Source organism: Silurus meridionalis, chromosome 5, assembly GCF_014805685.1.
Source record: "Silurus meridionalis isolate SWU-2019-XX chromosome 5, ASM1480568v1, whole genome shotgun sequence".
NCBI lineage: Eukaryota > Metazoa > Chordata > Actinopteri > Siluriformes > Siluridae > Silurus > Silurus meridionalis.
This window is the reverse complement of record NC_060888.1, coordinates 27,313,925-27,340,655: the sequence shown is the minus strand read 5'-3', so window position 1 is coordinate 27,340,655 and position 26,731 is coordinate 27,313,925. Positions and strand designations below refer to the sequence as shown.

Here is a 26,731-nt window from a genome sequence, read left to right as displayed (position 1 = left end):
TAGTGGAACATCTTCCCAGAAGAATGGAGGTTATAATAACAGTGAATGGGGACTAAATGTGGAATGGGATGTTCATGCTGGAACAGGTTTAAATCATATATGGATGAAAAACATGTGATTGTATTTTTATACAGGTATATTTGAAGGCATCTGTCCATCTATAAGATCCAAAATGTCTTCGGAAAGATAATATTTTTCAGTTTATAATAAATGATGACAGAGATGTTCACAGAGGGAAGTGTAGCTCAGGCCACAAAAGCAGAAGGAAGTGGTGGATGTGGCACAAACTGGTAGAACATTAAGTACAGATAATTATAGAGTAATACAGAGAGATTCTCCACTAGAGACGTTAAAACGAAGCTTCATCTTCTTCTGCTCAGCCGTAGGAATGATGAGGAATCATGGCAACTCTGAAGCTTCAGTTTTGGATGGAAGTCTTGGATTTGACTGGGTTTAGAATTGGAAGATTTAGACAGCTTTCTTGCAGACCAAAAATAATTTTTCTCCAGGTTTTCCTTTGAATTTGGTTTCCATCCAGCTTGCTCAAAAACCCTGACCAGTTTCCTGATCTCTGTGGATGAACTGCAGATAGGTTCAAAAGGGGAAGTCTTCTTCTTCTTTGTTGGAATCTGGTCTAACCCTGGAGATTCTGTTGACGTTTCACCTTTTCTACGATCCAATGCTTCTAAAACTCTCAAAGCTGAGACACAAAAAGAGGAAAACAAGAACAGGATAATCAAAGAGCAGTTTATTTTCATGAATCTGTTCAATTAAAATGATATTTGTACTAAGCAGGTGAGACACAATGGCCTTTATGGAGCAGCTGCTGGTCCTCCTGTAGGTTACAATGTGTTTCATAGGGATCAGTGGAATAAGACATTGGTTATAGACAGAGAATATTATTATCATTCATTAATTAATGTATGCACTGATGTAGAACTCACCGCTGGACACCAGATGAGGTTCCTCATTCTAGCAGAATGTCTGATTTCACACAGAGATGTTTGAGATCCATTAGAGATAAAGGTTCTGTGAGATCTTGGTTATAGACTGAGAAAAAAACAGGATATTGGTGTGATGAAAGTTCTCCTGTGAATCTTTTTACATGATGCTTGTGTGCAAACAGGAGCATATTTCTTTAAGGTCTTCCTCTAATCCTGACCTTCTCATCCCTTCATACGCCTGTATTTACGTCACATACCCATTTATATATATTCTTCAGCACAACAGTGAACATCAAGATCAGATCATATGTGTAACAGAAATGAGTAATTAAGTCTCCAGTATCTTCTGAAGAACTTTGATCATAATAACCTCATAATTCTCTTATTATAAAACATCCACAATCATACAAACAAAAAGCACCGACTCTCAGAAAACCAGAACAAAAATTTTCATTAGGTACAGTTACATGTACGCCATACAGCATTTCAGTATCACTATTACAACAGTAGTTGGCGCTATTACACTGATACTCAGAGCTTCACAGTGAACTGTACACACATATATATAAGTTAAGTCTTTTTTTCTGAAGTCTGATCTAAGGCAAGATTTGGTGTAGATGTTTCACCTGCATGTTTAATTTATTTACTGTATATTTTCTCCAATGTGTTTAAACCTGGACACGAGATGCCACCAGCATACAGTAAAAGTGAACTTCAAGACCACGCATGCAGGTTATTTTAACCATTAACTAACATGAATGTTATAAAAATGTAGAATAATATCTCCAAGGTCCTTTAAAAGATTAGAATGAACAAGTAGAAACTAATGACTCTCAGGAAACCAGAACAAATACTGCACAGTGAAAAAATTTATTAGAGACAGTTAGATGATACATGTATGTGATATATAACACTTGTTATTGTTTTACTGATTAATTCATACATAAAGACAGAACAGGCAGCGGTACTGAACTCTTAAAAACACCAGATGGCGCTGTTACATTGAGGCTCGGAGGCGAGAATATGTCAGTTTTAAAGTTTTACAGAAACAGTCATTTAGTGAAGGTTAGACTTCTGTGTTGAAATCTGGTCTACTGTGGAGATTCAGGTTTAGGAGTTGAAGTGGTGCCTCCACAATTCAACGCTTTCATGTGACCGTTAACCCATTCAGCTGCAGGATCCACACAGCGTTGATTTCCATTTACAGTCTCAAAACTGTGACACACAAAAAAGTGAAACACTTTATTAATGCAGAATTTTTCAAAAGAAACTCTTGTTTTTTTTTCATTAAATTGATCAAATGATATTTGTCCTGAGCAGGTGATACTCACACAATGGCCTTCAAGGGGCAGCTGCTGCTGGTCCTCCAGCAGGTCACAATGCGTTTTATTGGGATCTTTATATTAGTTGTGGTTGAACAGCAGGGAGTATTTTGGTCAAAGGCATAAGGAGCTGAAATGAAAGATTGTTTATAGATTTAATTTAATGTATTATTGGTTCTGCTACATATAAGACAGATGTGTTCACACTGTATAGTCAATATAAGAAAGTGATGTCATACTCACCACTGGACACCAGATGAAGAGAACAGAGCGAGAGCACAAACAGCAGAGTCGTCAGGTTCCTCATTCTGGCAGAACGTCTGATTTCACACAGAGACGGAGTGGAGCGAGAGTTGGAGGTCCAGTAGAGAGGAAAGTCGAGTGTGAATGAGTGAGCGCCTCTGTACCTTATATATACAATCCAACAGAGAGATGCAAATACTGAGGTACATTTCTTTTCTTTTTTTTTCTCAGTACTAGACTTCCTGCTACATTATAACATCCTCTTTTCTATTTCTTGAACGCTACTTCAGAGGAAAGTCTTCTTATTTGCAGAATTCGCTGGGATTTTTTTCACATGGTCGTCTGCATATTGTTTTTAGTTTTTTTTTCAGTCGCTTTGGAGCATTTCTCGAATCATCCTCAAGATTTGCAATAAGTGCATTCTCAAAACAATGTGTACAAACAGTACAGTACATTGGATTTCTTTCAAAAGCCTGTTTTTTACTCAAAATCCTTAGTTCTCAAAAGTAAGTATTTGTGTAAATGAACATCTCATTACCATCAAAATAACAAGTCCTTTTATCACACTTTTTATTGTTCTTTACTAGTGGACTGACTAAAAAATAACAATATAATGTCATTGTGATAGAAAATAAAAAGACACAAATCAAAATTCCAAAAGGTAAACATAGGAAACACTTCTTAGGCAGAACTGCACATGCTGCACTATACAGTGTAATCTGTCTCTACCCCCTGACGTCCCGGTCTGTCGAACCATAGATTTTCATCCACATCACAACAGATATCACCCCCTGCAATACCATTGTGAGGTCATGATTGACAACATTGTCCACAATAATGGCTCTAATTTCATCTGAAATGTGTCTCTGGCCTCTTCTTCCTCTTCCTCTATTTTGCCTCCTGACCCTTCCAGCTGCATCCTTATTCCTGGCTCTTGAACATGTTCATTTCCTAGTTGTTTATCCATTTTCAACAATTGTAAATCTGTGTTTTGCTCTTTTTATATTCACTCGCCAATTACAGTAAATGTTCACGAGATTCAGCCATGACCTATTTTAGAGAACTAGTTAATTATTGGTTGATCTGAAAGTGAACACGTTCCTTCATTAGTGACATTCAAGGTTCATCTTCACAATTCATCAAGACACATTTACCAACAAAGTTTAATAGACCTGTGAAGAAGAAGAGCTTAACAAATTTTAAAAACTGGTTTAACCATTTTGCATTTAATGACTTGTGCAATGAACTGATGCTGAGATGTTTTCAGGTGAAACCAGTATAATATATTTTGATCAACATGAACATAAACAAATGATAATGTAGGAAACAGCAGACACTCGTACACAATCTATTAAATGATGCACAAAAGCATTCGCAATTTGATCAAAGCAACAAGAAATGTTTTTATAATGAACACAAATGACTAAATCATGTGGAGAACAAGTAGTTTTGAGAATTTCATTTCTGATCTGATAAACACTCCAAAGCGACTCCAGAGAAAAACTGTAATAAATTTGTGCTGAAATTCAGATGTCGAACAGAAGGAAGTGAAATTTTGTGTATTTTCAGTCGCTGTGATCCAAAACATTTTACACTCCAAAAACTGTCATTCAAAATAATAATACAGCACTTTGTCTTCCATAGATCCTGCCCAACCAAACCACTGATTCCCTTTTTTTCCCCGTCTAAATTACCTTCTAATGAAGCTCCAACTGTCGGTTTCTATCTCTAAATTTATCTCTTTAAACAATATGCAGACGACCATGAGCTTTTCACCGAACACACAGGCTGAAAAATCCCCACTTTATTCATGGATCAGGATTTTACCCAGAGTTCCAGATGGTTAATTCATCGTTTACTGTAGAACCTTAATGGAAAAATAAGTTCTTCTCCAAACTGTTACCACAATGTGGAAGAAGCACAATTGTACTGGACGTCTTCTGATGTGGTAGCATGACATTTTTTTTCTCCACTTGAACTGTTCCAGCTCCATAAAGATCTGCTGTCCATGGGTTGGAGTAAAACATCTCCTTCTAGAGACCTCCAACCCTATTAAACACCTTTGGGATGAATGTGAACTCTGACCGCACCGCAGAGGCTCCTCACCTCACCGTCATCAGTACCTGACTTTACTAACACACCAATCCAAAATCCAGTGAAGATCTTCCCTGATGAGTGAAGGTTTTTGAAGCACATGCAAATCGAATTGTATTTTATCCTGATCCTAATCTGACGTTTCACTCTGTAACATCTGAAACTCTGGATTTTTGTCAACAATCGTGATTTTAAAAAAGCAGCCCAACTTACACTGGATCTTTACACAATGTACTCGAGTGGGAGAAAGTGAAGACAAAGCCAGTCCTGATTCACAGAAGGGTTTCCTAATCCTTGGGGAGAGAACCCATAAAAAAAAAAGTTTCATCAGAGTCTGCAAATAGTGAAACACTGCATAGAAATCGTGTTCAAGAAAAAGAACGAGAAAAGAGGAAGAAACTCAGTACTAAGAAACCGCACACGTGGATCCTTCTCACGCTCTGATTGTGCATATAAAATGGAGAGAATTTCACTCATCCAGCACTCGACTCTCCTCTCTACTGGATCTCCAACTCTCGCTCTGCTCCGTCTCTGTGTGAAATCAGACGTTCTGATAGAATGAGGAACCTGACGACTCTGCTGTTTCTGCTGTCGCTCTGCTTTCTTCACCTGGTGTCCAGTGGTGAGTTTACATTTTCAGTCTCAATATTTTTTTTACAATACAGTGTGTACAGTGATGTAGCAACAGGAGCGATTTTTTTCTTAAACATTTAAACTTTGTTTCAGGTCCTGTTTCTTTCGAATACAAGAATCACTGCTGTTCAAAAACATCTAATCTGAAGATCCTCTAAATAACATCGTGACCTACAGGAGGACCAGCAGCAGCTGCCCCATGAAGGCCATTGTGTGAGTCTCACCTGCTCAGTACAAATATAATCGTTGCATCTGATCAGCATTAGAATCTAATAAACCAGAATCAAATTTAAAGCGTGAGTTGAACTTCTTAGTGTTGCTCTTTGATTTTCTACATTAATCAAGTCCTTCTTTTGTATCACAGATTTGAGACTATAAAAGGAAAACAACTCTGTGTGGATCCTTCAGTTTCATGGGTCAAAAGTCACATGAAAGCAGTGGATCGTAGAAACAAGGCCACGTCAACACCATAACTTCAAACATCAGAATTCAACTGGAATTTATCATTTATTATACAACTGACATCATTCACACATTTTTGTTTTTTTTTTAAGATAAGTATCACTGTAGCATCTTCATGTTGTCATATGAAATGAAATGCATGTAAATTGTACATGTCTCTAATAAATCTCTAATAAATCTATATATGTACAGAATTTGTTCTGGTTTCCTGAAACTCATTGCTTTATAATTGCATTATCAGCACTGTTGTGTGATGGGTGATGTGGCGTAGATTCTGTTTTTCAAATTCGCCACTTTCCTGCCCACGGAATTACTGTTTTATATATTCCTTGTGTTGGATCTTTTACTTCTCCATCTTTTGCTTTTTTATTTCTCTTTTCAAAAACACTTTTTTATATAAAGTCAGAAAGCCATCACTGGGGTTAATAGCAATAGCAAATCTTTTCCTAAAAAATATCAGATGTTTTAAATGGTAAACATTTTACCTGTTGATAAATGATAAGTGATTTTAATAGCAAAATGAACATTTTTATGCCAAATTTTTGGCCAGACAATCTGATAACAAAGCCTGTAGATACAATACCAGTAGATACAATACCAGATCCACAATTAGAATCACTCCCTCCAAGTGACTGAACTAATTACAATTTATTCCTCATCAAAATTTACAAATTATGTTTTTTCAAACAGATAATTCCAGACCTGGATAGAAATAACATTTATGTCAGGATTTAGGCCTCACTGTAGCACAGAGACGGCACTGGTTAAAGTGGTAAATGACCTGCTAGTGGTGGTTGATCAGGGTTGTGTCTTCTTCAGTGTGTTACTTGACCTTAATGTAACTTTTGTCCCATTTGGTCACATTCATGCTGGATTAGTGTAATGGGAGGTGGCACTCTTGGGTCCTTGACCCTTCATTAGTGACATTCAAGATTCATCTGCACAATTCATCAATTCAACACTTTTATAAAAACTTGTCGAATAGAAATAAAGATTTGGACAACTGGTTTAATCATTTTGCATTCAATGACGTATGCAATGAACTGATGCTGAGATGTTTTGGGGGTTTAAACTATTCAGGTGAAACCAATACAATATATTTTGATCAACATAAACATAAAGAACTGATACTGAAGGAAACAGCAGACTTTTGTACACAATAATTAAATGTAGCAAAATATTCGCATTGATTAAAGCAATGTGAAATGGCTTTTATGAAGTGTACAAGTGACTCCATGATGTGGAAGTTGAACTAAAGAAAATTCTTAATTTTTCTGTACAATTACACTATATAGTCTAAAATTATTCAGACTTTTCCAGACAGATTGTTAGCACATACTTGTATAGGACGACTTTGGATGCAGTAGCTAGAAATTTTCCCTTCACTTGAACTAGGAGACCCAAATCTGTTCCAGCACAGAGCCAGCTCCATGAAGATCTGCTTTACATGGATTGGAGTAGAAGATCTCCTGCTACAGAGCTCCAAATCCTATTCAACACCTTTAAGATGAATTAAAACATTGACTGCACCCCAGGTCTCCTCACCTTCTCACCTACATCAGTACCTGACTTTACTCTCACTCTTGTGACTGAATGAATCTCCACAAAATCTAGTGGAACATCTTCCCAGATGAGTGAAGGTCATTATAACAGTGAACAGGGACTAAATGTAGAATGGGATGTTCAAAAAGAAGCACATAGCAAACTTATGGACTGTTGGTGTCTTAATTCAATTCAATTCAGGTTTATTTACATCGTTCTTCTAACGGTAAATAATGTCACCAAGCAGTTTTACAGAAATGAATAGATTTAAAAATATCTCTAATATGGAAGTCATAGGGGACGGCGGTGAAATAATCTCTCTGAGACAATGTGAGGAAAGAACCTTGAGAGGAACCAGACTCAAAAAGGAACTCATTCTTAAAGAGTTGTTAAGGTCATCAGTTGTTCAATCTCAGTTTCTAAGTGTGTTTATATTTACATTTTACTACAAGATCTCTAATACATCACAATGCTGTTTCAAAATAAAGAAAATCCAACCACAATATAATGAGATATTACAGTTTTTCTTAGTCACTTTGGAGCGTTTCTCAGATCAGAAATTAAATTCTCAAAACTATGTGTTCAACCTCCACATAATGGAGTCACTTGTGGACATCATAAAAACAATTTCTTGTTGCTTTTCATCGAATAGGAGAATGCTGAGGATGGAGCCACCAGAAAGAAGGAAAAGAAGAAGACAAACGAGGAGGTTTATGGATGTGGTGAGAGAAGACATGCAGGTAGTTGGTGTGACAGAGGCAGATGTAGAGGACGGGGGGGTATGGAGATGGAGGATCCGCTGTGGCGCCCCCTAATGGGAGAAGCCGAAAAAAGAAGACTGTACTATACTTGTGTCTGTTTGTTTCCTGTTTGTTCCTCCATTTTCAGAAATTTTAATTGTGTGTTTCGCCAATTGAAGGTTCACAAGATTCACCTTTGACCTGTTTTAGAGAACTGGTTGATGATTGGTTGATCTGATATCATTCACTCGCCTTCATAAGTGACATTCAAGATTCATCTGCACAATTCATCAATTCAACACATTAACAAATCGAAAGTTTATTAGAAATTTTAAATTGATAGATTCTTACAACTGGTTTGGCATTAAATGACGTATACAGTGAACAGATACTGAGATGTTTTGGGGTTTAAACTATTCAGGTGAAACCACTATAATACATTTTGATCAACATGAACATACTGATAATGTAGGAAACAGCAGACACTCGTACACAATCCATTAAATGATGTACAAAATATTCGCAATTCGATGAAAGCAACAAGAAATTGTTTTAATGATGAGCACAAGTGATGATGTGGAGGTTGAACACGTAGTTTTGAGAATTTAATTTCTGATCTGAGAAACGCTCCAAAGCAACTGAGAAAATCTGTAATATCTCATTATATTGTTGCTGGATTTTCTTTTTTTTGAAACAGCATTGTGATGTATTAGAGATCTTGTAGTAAAATGTATATAAACACACTTAGAAACTGAGATTGACCCGATGACCTTAACAACTCATTAAGAATGAGTTCCTGTTTGAGTCTGGTTCCTCTCAAGGTTCTTTCCTCGCATTGTCTCTGGAAGATTATTTCATCACCGTCCCCTCTGACTTCCTCATTAAAGATATTTTAAAATCTATTCATTTCTGTAAAACTGCTTGGTGACATTATTTACCGTTAGAAGAACGATGTAAATAAACCTGAATTGAATTGAATTAAGACACCAACAGTCCATAAGTTTGCTATGTGCTTCTTTTTGAACATCCCATTCTACATTTAGTCCCTGTTCACTGTTATAATGACCTCCACTCATCTGGGAAGATGTTCCACTAGATTTTGTGGAGATTTATTCAGTCACAAGAGTGAGAGTAAAGTCAGGTACTGATGTGGGTGAGAAGGTGAGGAGACCTGGGGTGCAGTCAACGTTTTAATTCATCTTAAAGGTGTTGAATAGGATTTGGAGCTCTGTAGCAGGAGATCTTCTACTCCAATCCATGTAAAGCAGATCTTCATGGAACTGGCTCTGTGCTGGAACAGATTTGGGTCTCCTAGTTCAAGTGAAGGGAAAATTTCAAGCCACTGCATCCAAAGTCGTCCTATACAAGTATGTGCTAACAATCTGTCTGGAAAAGTCTGAATAATTTTAGACTATATAGTGTAATTGTACAGAAAAATTAAGAATTTTCTTTAGTTCAACTTCCACATCATGGAGTCACTTGTACACTTCATAAAAGCCATTTCACATTGCTTTAATCAATGCGAATATTTTGCTACATTTAATTATTGTGTACAAAAGTCTGCTGTTTCCTTCAGTATCAGTTCTTTATGTTCATGTTAATCAAAATATATTGTATTGGTTTCACCTGAATAGTTTAAACCCCCAAAACATCTCAGCATCAGTTCATTGCATACGTCAATGAATGCAAAATGATTAAACCAGTTGTCCAAATCTTTATTTCTATTCGACAAGTTTTTATAAAAGTGTTGAATTGATGAATTGTGCGAGTGAACGCCATCAGATCAACCAATCATCAACCAGTTCTCTAAAACAGGTCATCAGGTACAAACTTACACTTATAAAGAACATATTTATTTTTATTACCACATTATCTGTGTAAATCTGTGTTGATACAATGTTCATTGTTAAAAGCGCAATACAAATAAAATTTAAATTTTTTGTCACATGTGTATAACAACAGTGAGATTCTTTCATTGCATATCACAGCTGTGTTAGAAAACTGGGGTCAAAACACAGGGTCAGTAATGATATGACGGCCCTGGAGCAAAGAGTGTTAAGGGCCTTGCTTAAGGGCCCAAGAGTGGCAGCTTGGGCTTGAACCCTAACCTTCTGATCAGTAAACGAGAGCCTGAACCACTGAGCTGCCACCTCCCATTACACTGATCCAACATGAACGTAATAATAAGGACCAAATGGGACAAAAGTTACATTAAGGTTAAGTAACACACTGAAGAAGACACAACCCTGATCAACCACCACTAGCAGGTCATTTACCACTTTAACCAGTGCCGTCTCTGTGCTACAGTGAGGCCTAAATCCTGACATAAATGTTATTTCTATCCAGGTCTGAAATTATCTGTTTGAAAAAACATAATTTGTAAATTTTGATGAGGAATAAATTGTAATTAGTTCAGGCACTTGGAGGGAGTGATTCTAATTGTGGATCTGGTATTGTATCTACTGGTATTGTATCTACAGGCTTTGTTATCAGATTGTCTGGCCAAAATTTGGCATAAAAATGTTCATTTTGCTATTAAAATCACTTATCATTTATCAACAGGTAAAATGTTTACCATTTAAAACATCTGATATTTTTAGGAAAAGATTTGCTATTGCTATTAACCCCAGTGATGGCTTTCTGACTTTATATAAAAAAGTGTTTTTGAAAAGAGAAATAAAAAAGCAAAAGATGGAGAAGTAAAAGATCCAACACAAGGAATATATAAAACAGTAATTCCATGGGCAGGAAAGTGGCGAATTTGAAAAACAGAATCTACGCCACATCACCCATCACACAACAGTGCTGATAATGCAATTATAAAGCAATGAGTTTCAGGAAACCAGAACAAATTCTGTACATATATAGATTTATTAGAGATTTATTACAGACATGTACAAGTTACATGCATTTCATTTCATATGACAACATGAAGATGCTACAGTGATACTTATCTTAAAAAAAAACAGAAATGTGTGAATGATGTCAGTTGTATAATAAATTATAAATTCCAGTTGAATTCTGATGTTTGAAGTTATGGTGTTGACGTGGCCTTGTTTCTACGATCCACTGCTTTCATGTGACTTTTGACCCATGAAACTGAAGGATCCACACAGAGTTGTTTTCCTTTTATAGTCTCAAATCTGTGATACAAAAAGAAGGACTTGATTAATGTAGAAAAATCAAAGAGCAACACTAAGAGGTTCAACTCTACGCTTTAAATTTGATTCTGGTTTATTAGATTCTAATGCTGATCAGATGCAACGATTATATTTGTACTGAGCAGGTGAGACTCACACAATGGCCTTCATGGGGCAGCTGCTGCTGGTCCTCCTGTAGGTCACGATGTTATTTAGAGGGATCTTCGTATTAGATGTTTTTGAACAGCAGTGATTCTTGTATTCGAAAGAAACAGGACCTGAAACAAAGTTTAAATGTTTAAGAAAAAAATCGCTCCTGTTGCTACATCACTGTACACACTGTATTGTAAAAAAAATATTGAGACTGAAAATGTAAAACTCACCACTGGACACCAGGTGAAGAAAGCAGAGCGACAGCAGAAACAGCAGAGTCGTCAGGTTCCTCATTCTATCAGAACGTCTGATTTCACACAGAGACGGAGCAGAGAGAGAGTTGGAGATCCAGTAGAGAGGAGAGTCGAGTGCTGGATGAGTGAAATTCTCTCCATTTTATATGCACAATCAGAGCGTGAGAAGGATCCACGTGTGCGGTTTCTTAGTACTGAGTTTCTTCCTCTTTTCTCGTTCTTTTTCTTGAACACGATTTCTATGCAGTGTTTCACTATTTGCAGACTCTGATGAAACTTTTTCACACGGGGGGCTTTTTGTCATGGGGTTCTCTCCCCAGTGTAAGTTGGGCTGCTTTTTTAAAATCACGATTGTTGACAAAAATCCAGAGTTTCAGATGTTACAGAGTGAAACGTCAGATTAGGATCAGGATAAAATACAATTAGATTTGCATGTGCTTCAAAAACCTTCACTCTTCAGGGAAGGTCTTCACTGGATTTTGGATTGGTGTGTTAGTAAAGTCAGGTACTGATGACGGTGAGGTGAGGAGCCTCTGCGGTGCGGTCAGAGTTCACATTCATCCCAAAGGTGTTTAATAGGGTTGGAGGTCTCTAGAAGGAGATGTTTTACTCCAACCCATAAACACAAGGTCTTTATTTAGCTGAAACAGGTTTGGGTCTCCTAGTTCAAGTGGAGAAAAAAAATGTCATGCTACCACATCAGAAGACGTCCAGTACAAATGTGCTCCTTCCACACTGTGGTAACAGTTTGGAGAAGAACCACAAATGGCTTGAAACATCAGGTGACAGTTTGTATAACGTAAAATGAGAGAATCCATGTGTTCACATTTTCATTTTCTTCTGCTCCTGATTCAGAAAACCAACGTGATCCTGATGGATGTTATTGGGTCTGAGGTGTGTGTGTGTGTGTGTGTGTGTGTGTGTGTGTGTGTGTCATATGGTTAAAAATATTCATTTATATATTTTCAATATATGTTAAATATATGTTGTATGCAGCGACGTTTAATAAAATATATTTTTATATAAATTATTTAAAAATTGTATTTAAAACAAAATATATTTCAAATTATATTTTAGGGTCAAGAAAATACATTTTATAATATAATATATATATATATATATAAAATGTTCCTTGCTTGATTTGTGAAATGTGTTACTGTATATGTACATGTTTTAGACATAAAATAAAGATTTTCTTAAAATTTTTTATAGTATTTCTGTAAATATATATTTTTTATATATTAAAGCTAAATATTTTATTTTATATATATTTTTTTAATTATATTTTTTTATCGTGTGTGTGTGTGTGTGTGTGTGTGTGTGTGTGTGTGTGTGTGTGTGTGTGTGTGCTTGAACCTGAGTCTCACAGTGCAGTGCAGAAGATGCTTAAATTTTTGAAACCTGCACCATGAAGTGCACCTGAAGATTTTTCTTTAGATGAAACGCATTTATTTTTACATCTGGACTTCAGTGAGATCTTATTTTTTAATGAAGGTTCTACAATAATAATAATAATAATAATAATAATAATAATAATAATAATAAATATAAAAATAATAAATAATAATAATAATAATTAACCATCTGGAATCCTGATTCATGAATAAAGTGGGGATTTTTCAGGCTGTGTGTTCGGTGAAATGCTCAGCAGTGCGCTTCCTCGTGTTGAACACAAACCACAAATGCAGAAGGAAGTGACCGTGAAGTGCCACTCCGACTCTCTGTACTATAATACCTAGAATGTTCCCTACAGAGAACTCTAATATTACTGAGGGACTTCATAAAAATTTCACAATTTATAATAAATCCTTATTGAGCTTTCACATGAGGGACTGTGATTTTTTGAATATCTCCTTCTTTCAGCTTCTCTCATTAGGGGTCCCTGGTGGCTCCATCCTCAGCATTGTTCTAGCGATATACCCCATGTCCCTCCTCTGCACATGTCCAAACCAGAGATTTTTTTAAATACATGAATAAAAATAAGGCAACTATTACAACCAATTTATACCAATTTCAAGCATAAAAATGTATTAAAAATACATGAATGGCCAAAATATTGCTGACAAGACAGATATTTTTTATAATTATTACACAAGTTATTTGTTCTCCATAAGATTGGTATGTCTTCTTTAACATCTCATTCCACATTTATTCCCAAATTGCTGTAAGAATAACCACAAAACACCCTAAAACCCTAATAAGATATTATGAGCGAGCTCTTGAGAAAGACATGCACTGTGATGCGTTTCTGTGGGGAATGTTTTTAATGACTAATGAAATAAAAACAGGCCTCGCTCATGGATTCAGGACTGTAAATTTAACATCTGTATATTCTAGCAGTTATACACTATGCCAGTTTCTGTCTCTTCAGCACTTATGCTAATGTGGAAAAATATTTACTTACAAAAATACTCTGCTTAATTACGATAACAGTAATAAGTCTGGTGTCATCCGTAGTTCCAAGTAATGTTTGAGGAGGGAAGGGGGGTGTAAACATTTGCACAGGGTGGTGATTAGCTGGGCTCGATGTGGACACAGGACGCCTTGTGTCCCTGAACAGAGAGCCTTTGTTCACTCTTAACACAATTTCATGGAAATTTGTAAAACTCAGAGCCACAGTCAAGGTCCTGGATTTGTAAGGACTCTTAGTCTCAGGAAGGGGCGGAGCTTAAATCAGAAATCATGAGCATTAGCATTTGCAGGAAATACTGGTTTTAATATGCAGAAGAATTCAAATTATATTTGATTTTGGAAAAATGATGTTAGTCTGAAATTTGCTAGCAAGCTTCCACGATAAATAATGAGCAAATGTTAGCTAGGTTACTAACCAACATAGACACCAAGACCTTTAACCATGTAGCTACACTATGTGGTCAAATGTTTGTGGACACCTGACCATAAGACTGATATGTTTATCCATTCCTCATTAAGTCCCCTTTTGCTGTTATATTAACCTCCACTATTCTGGGAAGATGTTCCACTAGAGTTTACAGTGTGTTTGTGGAGATGTGTGTGATTAATTCTGAAACAATTGCGTTAGTAAAGTCAGATTCTGATGTAGGTGAGATGTAGGAGACCCGTGGAGCAGTCTGTGTTTACATCCATCCCAAAGGTGTTCAGTATTGTTGAGATCAGAGCTCTATAACAGATTATGCAAGATCTTCCTCTCCAGCTTGTGTAAAACATATCTTTATAGGGCTGCTTTTGCGCACAGGAGCATTGTCAGGGTGAAACCTTTTTTTTTTCCCTGTAGTTAGCTTCCATACATCTTGTCCTGAAACCTCATCAGCAACTCCACAACACGATGCAACCCCACCATGCTTCACAGTAGCAAAGAATTTCTGTCCAAAGAAATACTTTGTGCCAAGGACAAAAAAAATGCCAAACTTAACCTTTTCCACACGTTTTTTTAAGAGTCTAACATTCTTCTGGAAAAAATCCAGAAAAGTGCACAAGCATGTTATTATTCTCAGTGCTGACCAGAAGAGTGGGAGCCTTAGCATGAAGATCTATGAGCGCGTACAAATACAAATATGTACTGTATAACACCAGAACTGTGTGTTAAGCTTCAGATTTAATAAATGTTATATTTACATAATTCCAGGAATGAACGTAAATCTAATTAAACAACCTGGAAGAATTTTATTGACGACTTTATTAACATGAATTTAGATTCATATTCACATGATACAGCATAAGTGTGTAGGCGACGTGTTTACACACTATTCTAATGTCTTGAATCAGTTCAGCATATTTTGATATTTTTAGTATTTAAGATTTAAATCGTTGCCATTTTAACACAAAAACTCCTGTTTAAATATATTTTTTGTTTTAGAAATGAAATAAATTTGCACGTATACTATTTTTAATATTCCTATCTTACTTTCCATAAGAGCTATTTGTAATTGTTTAAATGTAAGTTCAGCATTAGACAGGATGATGTGACAGCGCCACCTTGTGTTCAACATGTTTTACTTCTATTCTATACAATAAGTTATCAGACAACAGAACTGTTGGTAAATATTCTACTGATGGACCTTGATGTGGTTTATGTGTTTAATAAATGTATTTATGAAGCGTATGATTAGAAATATTCTGACAAATCAGAAACTAATTCTGATATGTCTTTTTTGATGAGACGGAATATAACAATTTAATGTGGAATATGCAGAACATTTTACGAACTCTACAGACTTATAGTTGTGATTGCTAAATAGGACTGAAGAAAACTACTCAGGCCAACATGCTGTCCATTTTACTGAGTATAATGTGATCGAAATCCATGAGGATTTTAGAAATGTTTTAGATAGATAGATAGATAGATAGATAGATAGATAGATAGATAGATAGATAGATAGATAGATAGATAGATAGATAGATAGATACAGTGAAGAAAATAAGTATTTGAACACACTGCTATTTTGCAAGTTCTCCCACTTAGAAATCATGGAGGGGTCTGAAATTGTCATCGTAGGTGCATGTCCACTGTGAGAGACATAATCTAAAAAAAAAATCCAGAAATCACAATGTATGATTTTTAAACTATTTATTTGTATGATACAGCTGCAAATAAGTATTTGAACACCTGAGAAAGTCAATGTTAATATTTGGTACAGTAGCCTTTGTTTGCAATTACAGAGGTCAAACGTTTCCTGTAGTTTTTCACCAGGTTTGCACACACTGCAGGAGGGATTTTGGCCCACTCTCCACACAGATCTTCTCTAGATCAGTCAGGTTTCTGGCCTGTCGCTGAGAAACACTGAGTTTGAGCTCCTCCAAAGATTCTCTATTGGGTTTAGGTCTGAGACTGGCTAGGCCACGCCAGAACCTTGATATGCTTCTTACAGAGCCACTCCTTGGTTATCCTGGCTGTGTGCTTCGGGTCATTGTCATGTTGGAAGACCCAGCCTCGACCCATCTTCAATGCTCTAACTGAGGGAAGGAGGTTGTTCCCAAAATCTCGCAATACATGGCCCCGGTCATCCTCTCCTTAATACAGTGCAGTCGCCTGTCCCATGTGCAGAAAAACACCCCAAAGCATGATGCTACCACCCCATGCTTCACAGTAGGGATGGTGTTCTTGGATGGTACTCATCATTCTTCTTCCTCCAAACACGCTTAGTGGAATTATGACCCAAAAGTTCTATTTTGGTCTCATCTGACCACATGACTTTCTCCCATGACTCCTCTGGATCATCCAAATGGTCATTGGCAAACTTAAGACGTGCCTGGACATGTGCTGGTTTAAGCAGGGGAACCTTCCGTGCCATGCATGATTTCAAACCATGACGCCTTAGTGTATTACCAACAGTAACCTTGGAAACGGTGGTCCCAGCTCTTTTCAGGTCATTGACCAGCTCCTCCCGTGTAGTTCTGGGCTGATTTCTCACCTTCCTTAGGATCATTGAGACCCCACGAGGTGAGATCTTGCATGGAGCCCCAGTCCGAGGGAGATTGACAGTCATGTTTAGCTTCTTCCATTTTCTAATGATTGCTCCAACAGTGGACCTTTTTCACCAAACTGCTTGGCAATTTCCCCGTAGCACTTTCCAGCCTTGTGGAGGTGTACAATTTTGTCTCTAGTGTCTTTGGACAGCTCTTTGGTCTTGGCCATGTTAGTAGTTGGATTCTTACTGATTGTATGGGGTGGACAGGTGTCTTTATGCAGCTAACGACCTCAAACAGGTGCATCTAATTTAGGATAATAAATGTAGTGGAGGTGGACATTTTAAAGGCAGACTAACAGGTCTTTGAGGGTCAGAATTCTAGCTGATAGACAGGTGTTCAAATACTTATTTGCAGCTGTATCATACAAATAAATAGTTTAAAAATCATATATTGTGATTTCTGGATTTTTTTTTAGATTATGTCTCTCACAGTGGACATGCACCTACGATGACAATTTCAGACCCTTCATGATTTCTAAGTGGAAGAACTTGCAAAATAGCAGTGTTCAAATACTTATTTTCTTCACTCTATATCATTTTTAGCACAGATTTGCCGTAATTGGTTTATGCTTGCTGACAGTTTTGGTTTTTGAGAGAAATAAAAAAAAAATGTGCCGGATAGGAAAGTGAAGGATGCCATAAATGAAAACAATAGCACAAAATTATAATGAATAAAGATACAATTTAATTTGAGTAAAACATTAAAAAAAGGAAATTCCTTCTAAATGATTTAAAAACTATTTGTAAATTACACCAGGTCACAAAAAAACTCAACAAACACTGCACATTGTATAGACTTATTAAAGACATTTACATGTTCCCTGTGTGTTACTCCAACTTTTACTGCAACTTTTATGGATTAATTCTTTGAGAACACACATGAAGATGCTAAAAACAGTGCTAACTCTTAGTGTTGTTACACTCAGGCTCATAGGTGTGAATCTGTCAGTTAATAAATAAATAATACAGAAGATCTAGTCTGATGCTGGGATTCAGGGTTTTGGTGTCGAAATGGCCTTTTTGACCCATGGAGCTGAGGGATCTGCACAGATCTGTTTTCCCTTTATGGTTGTAAATCTGTGAAACAAAAAAAGGAACTTGATGAGATCGGATTAATACAGGATCGTCGAAGAGAAAAGTGTTTGCATGTTTACATACATTAATCGCATTTATACATCTAATGGGTTACTATCATTGCTCAGGTGTGGCAGCATTGTGCGGCTTTAAGCTTGTGATACTCACACAATGGCCTTCATTGGGCAGCTGCTGCTGGTGCTCCTGTAGCTCACAATGTTCTTTAAAGGGATCCTCATAGTAGTTATAGTTGAACAGCAGCGTGTCTTGTATTCAAAAGCAAAAGGAGCTAAAACAAAGCATTATAGAGTTCATTATAAATCATACTGATATATACAAGACAGATGAGGTCAGCATTCTGCATTTATCACAGTGATGTAACACTCACCACTGAACACCAGATGAAGAGAGCAGAGCGAGAGCACGAACAGCAGAGCCGTCAGGTTCCTCATACTGGCAGAATGTCTGATTTCACACAGAGATGGAAGAGAGGAGATCCAGTAGAGAGGAGAGTCGAGTGCTGGATGAGTGAAATTCTCTCTATCTTATATATACACTCAGAGGAGGAGCACATGTCCAGTTTCTTAGTACTGTATTTCCTGCTACAATACATAACATCCTTCCTCTTTTCTTCTTCTTTCTCTTCTATGCAACGTTTTCACTATTGACAGAAGTCTGCTGACGTTTTTTCACTTGAGGGTTTCTCATCATTCTGAGAGATTTCCAGTATTTGGCAGACGTCTTTATCCAGATAAATATAAAGACAGAAGTGTAAAAACGTAATAAATGGTAGTTTTTATTTCTTATCATGTAATTTCAACTAAATAAATGAAATATTCTAAATGAAAATAGAAATATTCTGATGAATCAGAAACTGATGCTGATGTTCTGTCTTTTTTTTGGAATCATGTGCACTGATGCAACTGCAAGACATTTTAGTGCATTTCCAATGTTTGTAGCCTAATCATATGATACAGAATATAACAATTGGTAATGAATGTGAAATATGCAGAACATTTAACAAACTCTACAGACTCTACAGACTTTGCTGTATAGGACTGAACTGAAGAAAACTGCTTAGGCCAACATGCTGCCCATTTTACTGAGTATAATGTGGTCGAAATCCATGAGGATTTTAGAAATGTTTTAGATAGATAGATAGATAGATAGATAGATAGATAGATAGATAGATAGATAGATAGATAGATAGATAGATAGATAGATAGACAGACAGACAGACAGACAGACGTCTGAGTCCCAAAAACTAATTAAGACTGTGAGGCTTTGTAAGAGAAACATCTGCTCTCTGTTGTAGCCTTCACTATTAAGTGTACCAACAAATAGCCTGTACCTTTTGGGTGAAGTAGGCATGTATCTCCATTACAGACCAAATGCTTTTTGATAGTAAAAAATGGTAGTCAGTTTTGTGATTATTATGTTATTTCAACTAAATAAATGAACAGCTAAAAACAGACACTATGGATTTCCACATTCAGCTTTTACCCCTGCATAGAGGAGCATTTCACACCGTTTTTTGACCAGGGTTAGGAAGCCGTGCTCTAAAGCAGGGATAGAATTGCTTACTGATGGAGGTAAGGTGAGGAGGCCTGGCGTGCAGGCAGCATTTCAGTTCATCCTAAAAGTGTTTAATTAGCTTGAGGTGTTTTCAGCAGCCCACTCAAGATCCATTACAAACCATGGAAACCACATAGAGTTGATCTTTGTGCACAGGGACATGTTCATGGACAGGTTCCAGTCCAGTTCCAGTTGGGGGACGATGAAATTCTAACAATACAATACAAACAAACTATAATAACTGTTCTGGTGCTACTGATAAGTCTGAAATAATTACTGAGCTGTAGATCAAAGCAATTACACTAACCACCATTACACAATCGACTGCAATCAGATCTTATTTTCCCTTTACAAAAAGCCATCTGGATAACATCAATACCAACAATGACGTTGTTACAGATGTGTTTGTGTGTGTGTGTGTGTGTGTGTGTGTGTGTGTGTGTGTGTGGTGGGGATTTCAGAATTACAGGGAAAATCCTGATACATGAATGGAGTGGGAATTTTTCAGCCTGTGTGTTCGGTGAAAAGCTCAGCAGTGCGGTTCCTCATGTCGTACACAAACCAGAAGAGCAGAAGGAAGTGACCAGGAAGCGTCACTCCGACTCTCTGTACTATAATACCTAGAAGGTTCACTACAGAGAACTCTAATATTACAGGGGGACTTCATAAAAATGTCACAAATGATAATCCATGTTTTGACAGAGCTCTCAAACATAAGGACTCTGTATAGAATTATTACTCTGTATTATAGTAACTGTAGATATATATATATATATATATATTGACCAACGGTAAGAGCCTTACACAAGGCCCATTCCTGGCAGCTTGGCATTGCTGGAATATGAACTCATAACCTTTCTGATCAGATGAGCTTAACTACTGATCTACCACTTCCACTGAGCTCCAGACACGCCCTCTCTCACCTTTTCACTTGTCCTGAAAATGTAACAATACCCTCAGAACACAATACTACCCCCACCATGCTACACAGCTTTCCGTGTTCTCTGAGATTTCAACGAACTTTTTAAGCAAATAATATGCTTTTTCTCTGTTCTTGATCGTCCTACTCACAGAAGGATGGATCACATTTAGCATTCCAACAAGAGACCATAACAGTTGCACCTAATATTAATCTGGAACATTTTCATTAAATTAGAAATTTGATAAAGGAAAATTCCATTACAATAAATGAATACAGTATATGTTATGAACATGAATTTATATATATTGAAGCTTCAGATATAATTTTCATTAATAAATTATGTTGAAATTTTGAAAAACAAAATTATTCAGATATAATAACAATTATAGTTCATTAATTTCTGGAATTAACTTATAATAACCAAAGCGGCCTGGAAGAATTTTACTCCTGACATCATTCCTCAGGTTTTAGGTTAATATTAATATATGACATTTTTTTATTTACGTAGGCTACAGGTTCACACACTGTCAAATATTCTGTTTTAGTTTAAGATTTTTATTTTTATATTTTTTTTTAGATACGAGAAAAAATTTGAATAATGATCCATGAATGGAAAAATACCCTAAAACCAAAACCCTGATCAGGGTGACAGCGCCACCGTGTGTTCAGCATTCTTCAGGTCTTACAATACCATGAGTGATGAAACTTAAGAGAGATACTGTAATGGATGCATTATAGACACACAACTGTGCTTGAACCATGTATGTGTTACAGTATCATTTTTATGTGTTTTATATTCTTATTTAATGTTATTATGCATTTTTTAAGGAAACATTTTAAGCATGTTATTCTACAGACTGACTCCATGCAGAAGTATTGCATCAGGTTTGATTAGTCAAATCGAGCAAAAGCCATCAGGATCACTGGTCTACTAATTATAACACTATAATAATGCAATTCACTCTCAATCTTCTACCCTAAAGACCCCTCAGAAGAACTTTCGTTTTTCATTTCTTAAAATAAAAATAAAACTCCTACAATCTGCTCGTTCCAAACTCTAGGAAATGACTTATATTCTAAGAATATTAACAGATAGTGAAGCACAGTAAGAAGGTCCCGGCAATAAAAAAAGAAAGGAGAAAGGAGGTTCTAAATGTGTATCAGGAAGCCTGGCACTGAAGGTAATTTCCATGCTTTCTGTAAGTGTATATATTAGAGTGAGAAAAGCTCAGTCCTTCAGCACTCCACCTTCCTTTCTCTTGGGTCTCCGTCTCTCTGTGAAATCAGACGTTCTGCCAGAATGAGGAACCTGACGGTTCTGCTGTTTGTGCTCTCGCTCTGCTCTTTTCACCTGGTGTTCAGTGGTGAGTATGACATCATTCTGTTAGATGTGGATTTTTTTAACTGAATGATAAATAAGCCACTAGAATTTGAACCATAATTTGTAAGTAAGGGTTTGGTCCATTGGCTTTTATTTAATCAGGCAATTCTTCATCCAAATTTGATGCCACAAACCATTGCAGATGATTGGATGTTGGAGAGTCAGAATCAGGCCCACTCTCTAACAGAATGGAACAGGTTTTCTTTAGAAGCAGGATTGCACTGTATATGTCTTCCATCGTTTTTCACCCTAATACCTCTATAGCATCCTGATGACACAATACTCACACCACCATGCTTCACAATGGAGATTTGTAGCATTAAAAGCTCAAATACAATCTTTTCTACATGAACAAAACTATCGGTGCTGTTTAACCTCATTCGAGTTATTTTAAATGGATTTGAAACCTTGGAGACTTTACACACACTTTGTTCAATAGCACATTTTTAATTTCCAGAGTTTCCATTCGTTGTGTATTTGAAACGGTATTATGTAGTACTGGGGTCTTCAACGTTTTTCAGGTCAAGGACCACTTAGGCAAGAGAGAAATGGAGCAGGGACATCTGATACAGAATGTGTCAAATGTAGTCACTAACATTAATAGAAACCAGTCATATTACTCTAATTATATTATATTAAGGCAATCAGAACCATGTTGTTGTTGCATAATTGTCTTAAATTTTTCACATATTTCCAAATCTTTTAAAAAGATTTATTCATCAGAACAAACATTGATCTTGCCATTAAAAATCACAGTGTAAGTTGTTCACAAGTGTCCTTTATTTTAATAGATTTGCAGTTTTATACATATATTTTCAGGTGGACTATTATGCATTTACATGAACTACAGCTTTAATTTTTATAGAACTTTAATGTATTAATTATAATAATTTCAAGAAACGTTTTTACGAGGTTTATTTTTCTTAACAAAAAAATATTTGTAAATCCACATTAATTAGCGGACCACATGCAGTTCCGCTTTAGACCCACTAGAGGTCGCGGATTCCCAATTGAAGACCCATGATGCATTGTGTATATAATTTCCTGACTGAATGGTTACTGATCATCATTCTGATGTTTCCTCTTTCAGCTCCTATTGCTTTTCAGTTCAAAGACACATGCTGTTCAGCGTTAACGAAATTCAAGATCCCTCTGAACAACATTGTCTCCTACAGGAAGACTGGCAGCAGCTGCCCCCTAAAAGCTTTTATGTGAGTATCACAATTTTTTAAATCCCAATCCAATGTTTTTCTTTTCTACCTAAAACACTTTCCACTTCTACCTGCATTAGAGTAAAAACTGTTTACTCTGTTATTACAGTAACTCTGTTATTTATTTATTAACTTCTAATCGAAAGTTTGTGGACACCCGACCATAGAATTCCTTCTCATAATCCTGTTTTACATTTATTCCTCATTTGCTCTTATAATAAATCCCACCCTTCTGGATGTTCTACTAGATTTTGAGGAGATTTATGGAGATTCATTCAGCCACAAGGGTGTTAGTAAAGTCAGGTAGTGATGTAGGTGATGTGAGGAGATCTGGGGTGCAGACAGCGTTCACATTCATCTGAAAATATGTTCAATAGATTTGGAGGCAACAACTTTATGGAAAATGAAGCTCAGGCTCACGTCTCTTGAGGATGAGAACAGGATTTCTTTGGAAACAGTGTTCCACTGCATTTCCTTCCATCCATCTTGCTTTGTATGGTGTCCTTGAGTGTTTTGAAAGGCATCTTTAAATATTATTATTATTATTATTTTAAAAGCTTAACATCAACTGTACAACACAGTGCTCCCACCACCATGCTTCATATTTGGATTGTTTTGCTAATCTAATGAATCCATGCACATGACACCTACACATCTTTTTACACTTATTAATCTCTCATTGTATTCGAGTTTATTAAGCTGAAGTCTATATACACTTTGGTTTCCATCAAAACAATAAAAAAACACAGAAAAACATGCTGCACAAGTCGAGCAGAATGCCAGAATGTTACTGAGAATAAAATAATCGAGAAAGTCATTTAGGTTATTACATCTATACATATTTCACAGGTTTGATTTAAAGAATGCACATTTATATACATTACATGTTTATCTCACTGATTCTCAACCTGTATATTTGCGTCTTTCTCACAGCTTCGAGACCAAGGCCTTGAGGAGGTTCTGCGTGGATCCTAAGGCTTCCTGGGTCAAGAATCACATAACAGCAGTAGATCTCCGAAAAAACTCAAAATCGAAACTTTGAAGCTCAGCACTCGAGGCCCATTCAACACAAACATCTGTTTCATACAAAACTTATTTGATTGTCAGCAGTGTGTATAATCAGGGGCATTTCTGTGACGTTTTTTCTTAGCTCCGAGTCTCAATAGCGCCATCTAATGTTTTTTTCTTTTCAATAAATGTAACTGGAAAGTACACTCAGCTTTCTGACCTACTTTGTGAATATGATTTATATCATTTTATGGTCATTTTTAATTCTCGAACTTTTTACCTAAACACAAGTGATGGTGATTATATTATTTTATTATATTTACAAACTTATATTTGAGCTATTTGAGGTCTGAATGAGTCAAATATGCGTATAACTGTAAATATATATTATAACGAGTATAACGGTGAATTTGTGATTTCTAATTGTTCCTGAGATAATAAAGAACTTCTGCTTTATCTTATTACAGTTATTTAAGAAAAAAATATGTCCATACTTTTTATATTTTTTCTCCTGTCGCTATCACAAATCAGAGGCCTCGGCCTTTAACATAAACAAATTGACCACATCTGTTACCAATGACATGTTTATTTACAGCCACAGTTATTCTCAACAGTGATTCTCAAAGTTTTTTATAATTAAACACTTTAGAGGGCATGAATTTTAAAGCCCAAAATCAAATAGCATAAAGTTCAAAAACAGAGAAAATAAAAGTGTAGCTGTGTTAGGTGACCTAACTGATTCATTTATAACCTGATTGTTTATGGTTGCTTTAAGTGTATCAATTTTATTTTTATTAGAGAAAATCATAAATGAAGATGAATAAAGAAGACAAAACAATTTATATAAATCGTGCCGTTTATTGCGCCCAACCTGTCATGCCTTTATTTTCCACTAGAGGGCGGCGCCGCATTTTTTGAGAAATAATATGAAAGGACATGAATTTACTGCAAAACAGCTGCAAAGCATTTGTCTCCTGTTTGTCCATTGTAATGTATTTTTCTTGATGCTAGCTGATTCATCAGTCTAATCATTTGCTTCTTTATCGATTTTCAGCCTGCCCACATACCTTTTCCTAATATGTTTATTAAATCTGCCTGTATCTGTATTTGGATCTATCCAGCATTTATCCAGCATTTATTACATGACATCACGTGACCCAATAAAAGATCGTCATGTTCAGCATAATCTCCTGGTTGGAAGGAGAACTGATTATAGCAATGTGTTGCAGTGTGTTGTCTGGTCCCATTTAATACCCCTTTAACAGAATATAGATAGATAGATAGATAGATAGATAGATAGATAGATAGATAGATAGATAGATAGATAGATAGATAGATAGATAGATAGATAGATAGATAGATAGATCGAACTTTATTGTCATTGCATAGTACAGGTACACAGCAACGAAATGCAGTTTGGCATCTACCAGAAGTGCAAAAATGTAGCAGTCATGCAAAAGTGCAGGTAAATATATACAGCAAGTGATAAATATGTAAACATATGTACAGTGAATAAATATAAAGTCAGTAAAAGTGCAGAGATGTGTGGACATCAATTTAGAGTACAGGAATGGTTCTGAGGTGATTAGCGGTGTAGTGTAGAGTTCAGTAGTGTGATGGTGGATGGAAAAAAGCTGTCCCTGAACCTACTGGTTCTGGTGCGTATGTTCCTGTATCTCCTTCGTGATGGAAGGAGGTTAAACAGTTTATGACTGGGATGTGAAGAGTCCTTGATGATGTTGTGAGCTCTGCGCAGACATCTGCTGTGGTGAAGGTGTTCAATGGCAGGTAGTTGGGTGCCAGTGATGCGTTGGGCGGTTTTGACCACCCTTTGCAGGGCTTTTCGTTCACTCACAGTAGAGCCTCTGTACCATACAGTGATGGAGTTGGTCAGGATGCTCTCAATGATGCAGCGGTAGAAGCTCGTTAAAATCCCTGGGGACAGATGATATTTCTTGAGACTTCTCAAGAAGTACAGGCGTTGTTGTGCTTTTTTACCCAGGGCTAAAGTATTCTGCTGCCATGTCAGATCCTCAGAGATGTGAACTCCCAGGAACTTAAAGCTGGAGACTCGTTCTACCTCAGTTCCATCGATGTTGACAGGTAGATGTCTCCTGCTGTTGGATTTCCGAACATCCACAATGAGCTCTTTGGTCTTAGTGGCGTTGAGGGTCAGGTTGTTGTTGGCACACCACGCTGCTAGATTATGGATCTCTTCCCTGTAGGCCGATTCGCCACTGTTGTCAATCTGACGGTGGTGTCATCTGCATACTTGATGAAGATGTTGGAGAAATACAGAGGAGCACAATCGTGGGTGAACAGGGAGTAGAGCAGTGGGCTCAGAACACAGCCCTGCGCTATGCCAGTGTAGGTGGTATGGGTCCAGTGTAGGTGGTGGGCCGCAGTAAGGTGATTCAGGATCAGTTTCTCAAAGCACTTCATAGCAATGGGGGTGAGTGCAACTGGGCGAAAGTCATTCAGGCATTTAGCAGCTGAGTGCTTAGGCACTGGTATGATAGTAGTGGTCTTCAGGCATGTAGGTACCGTGGCTTGGGCCAATGACAGGTTAAAAATGTCAGTAAAAAC

The 26,731-nt window shown here is 36.7% G+C and overlaps 4 protein-coding genes and 1 long non-coding RNA gene across 5 annotated transcripts; 2 read left to right on the top strand and 3 right to left on the bottom strand.

Moving 5' to 3' along the window:
• Positions 1 to 1,795: 1,795 nt before the first annotated feature.
• On the bottom strand, positions 1,796 to 2,696 carry LOC124385648 (C-C motif chemokine 4-like). Its single transcript, XM_046848830.1, has 3 exons — positions 2,510 to 2,696; positions 2,276 to 2,396; positions 1,796 to 2,159 (listed from the first exon to the last, which is right to left on the bottom strand). The coding sequence occupies exons 1-3, from the start codon at positions 2,571 to 2,573 to the stop codon at positions 2,036 to 2,038; spliced, it is 309 nt and encodes a 102-aa protein (XP_046704786.1). The 5' UTR covers positions 2,574 to 2,696; the 3' UTR covers positions 1,796 to 2,035.
• LOC124385647 (monocyte chemotactic protein 1B-like) lies at positions 2,654 to 24,903 on the top strand. Its single transcript, XM_046848829.1, has 4 exons — positions 2,654 to 2,712; positions 21,833 to 21,909; positions 23,017 to 23,137; positions 24,071 to 24,903. Exons 1-4 carry the CDS (start codon positions 2,654 to 2,656, stop codon positions 24,177 to 24,179), a joined length of 366 nt encoding a protein of 121 aa, XP_046704785.1. The 3' UTR covers positions 24,180 to 24,903.
• Positions 5,388 to 5,892, top strand: LOC124385651. Its single transcript, XR_006925782.1, has 2 exons — positions 5,388 to 5,449; positions 5,601 to 5,892. It is a non-coding gene; the product is annotated as an uncharacterized LOC124385651 (long non-coding RNA).
• On the bottom strand, positions 10,855 to 11,822 carry LOC124385649 (monocyte chemotactic protein 1B-like). Its single transcript, XM_046848832.1, has 3 exons — positions 11,504 to 11,822; positions 11,278 to 11,398; positions 10,855 to 11,123 (listed from the first exon to the last, which is right to left on the bottom strand). Exons 1-3 carry the CDS (start codon positions 11,565 to 11,567, stop codon positions 11,015 to 11,017), a joined length of 294 nt encoding a protein of 97 aa, XP_046704788.1. The 5' UTR covers positions 11,568 to 11,822; the 3' UTR covers positions 10,855 to 11,014.
• LOC124385650 (monocyte chemotactic protein 1B-like) lies at positions 17,680 to 18,613 on the bottom strand. Its single transcript, XM_046848833.1, has 3 exons — positions 18,437 to 18,613; positions 18,217 to 18,337; positions 17,680 to 18,051 (listed from the first exon to the last, which is right to left on the bottom strand). The coding sequence occupies exons 1-3, from the start codon at positions 18,498 to 18,500 to the stop codon at positions 17,967 to 17,969; spliced, it is 270 nt and encodes an 89-aa protein (XP_046704789.1). The 5' UTR covers positions 18,501 to 18,613; the 3' UTR covers positions 17,680 to 17,966.
• Positions 24,904 to 26,731: the final 1,828 nt, after the last annotated feature.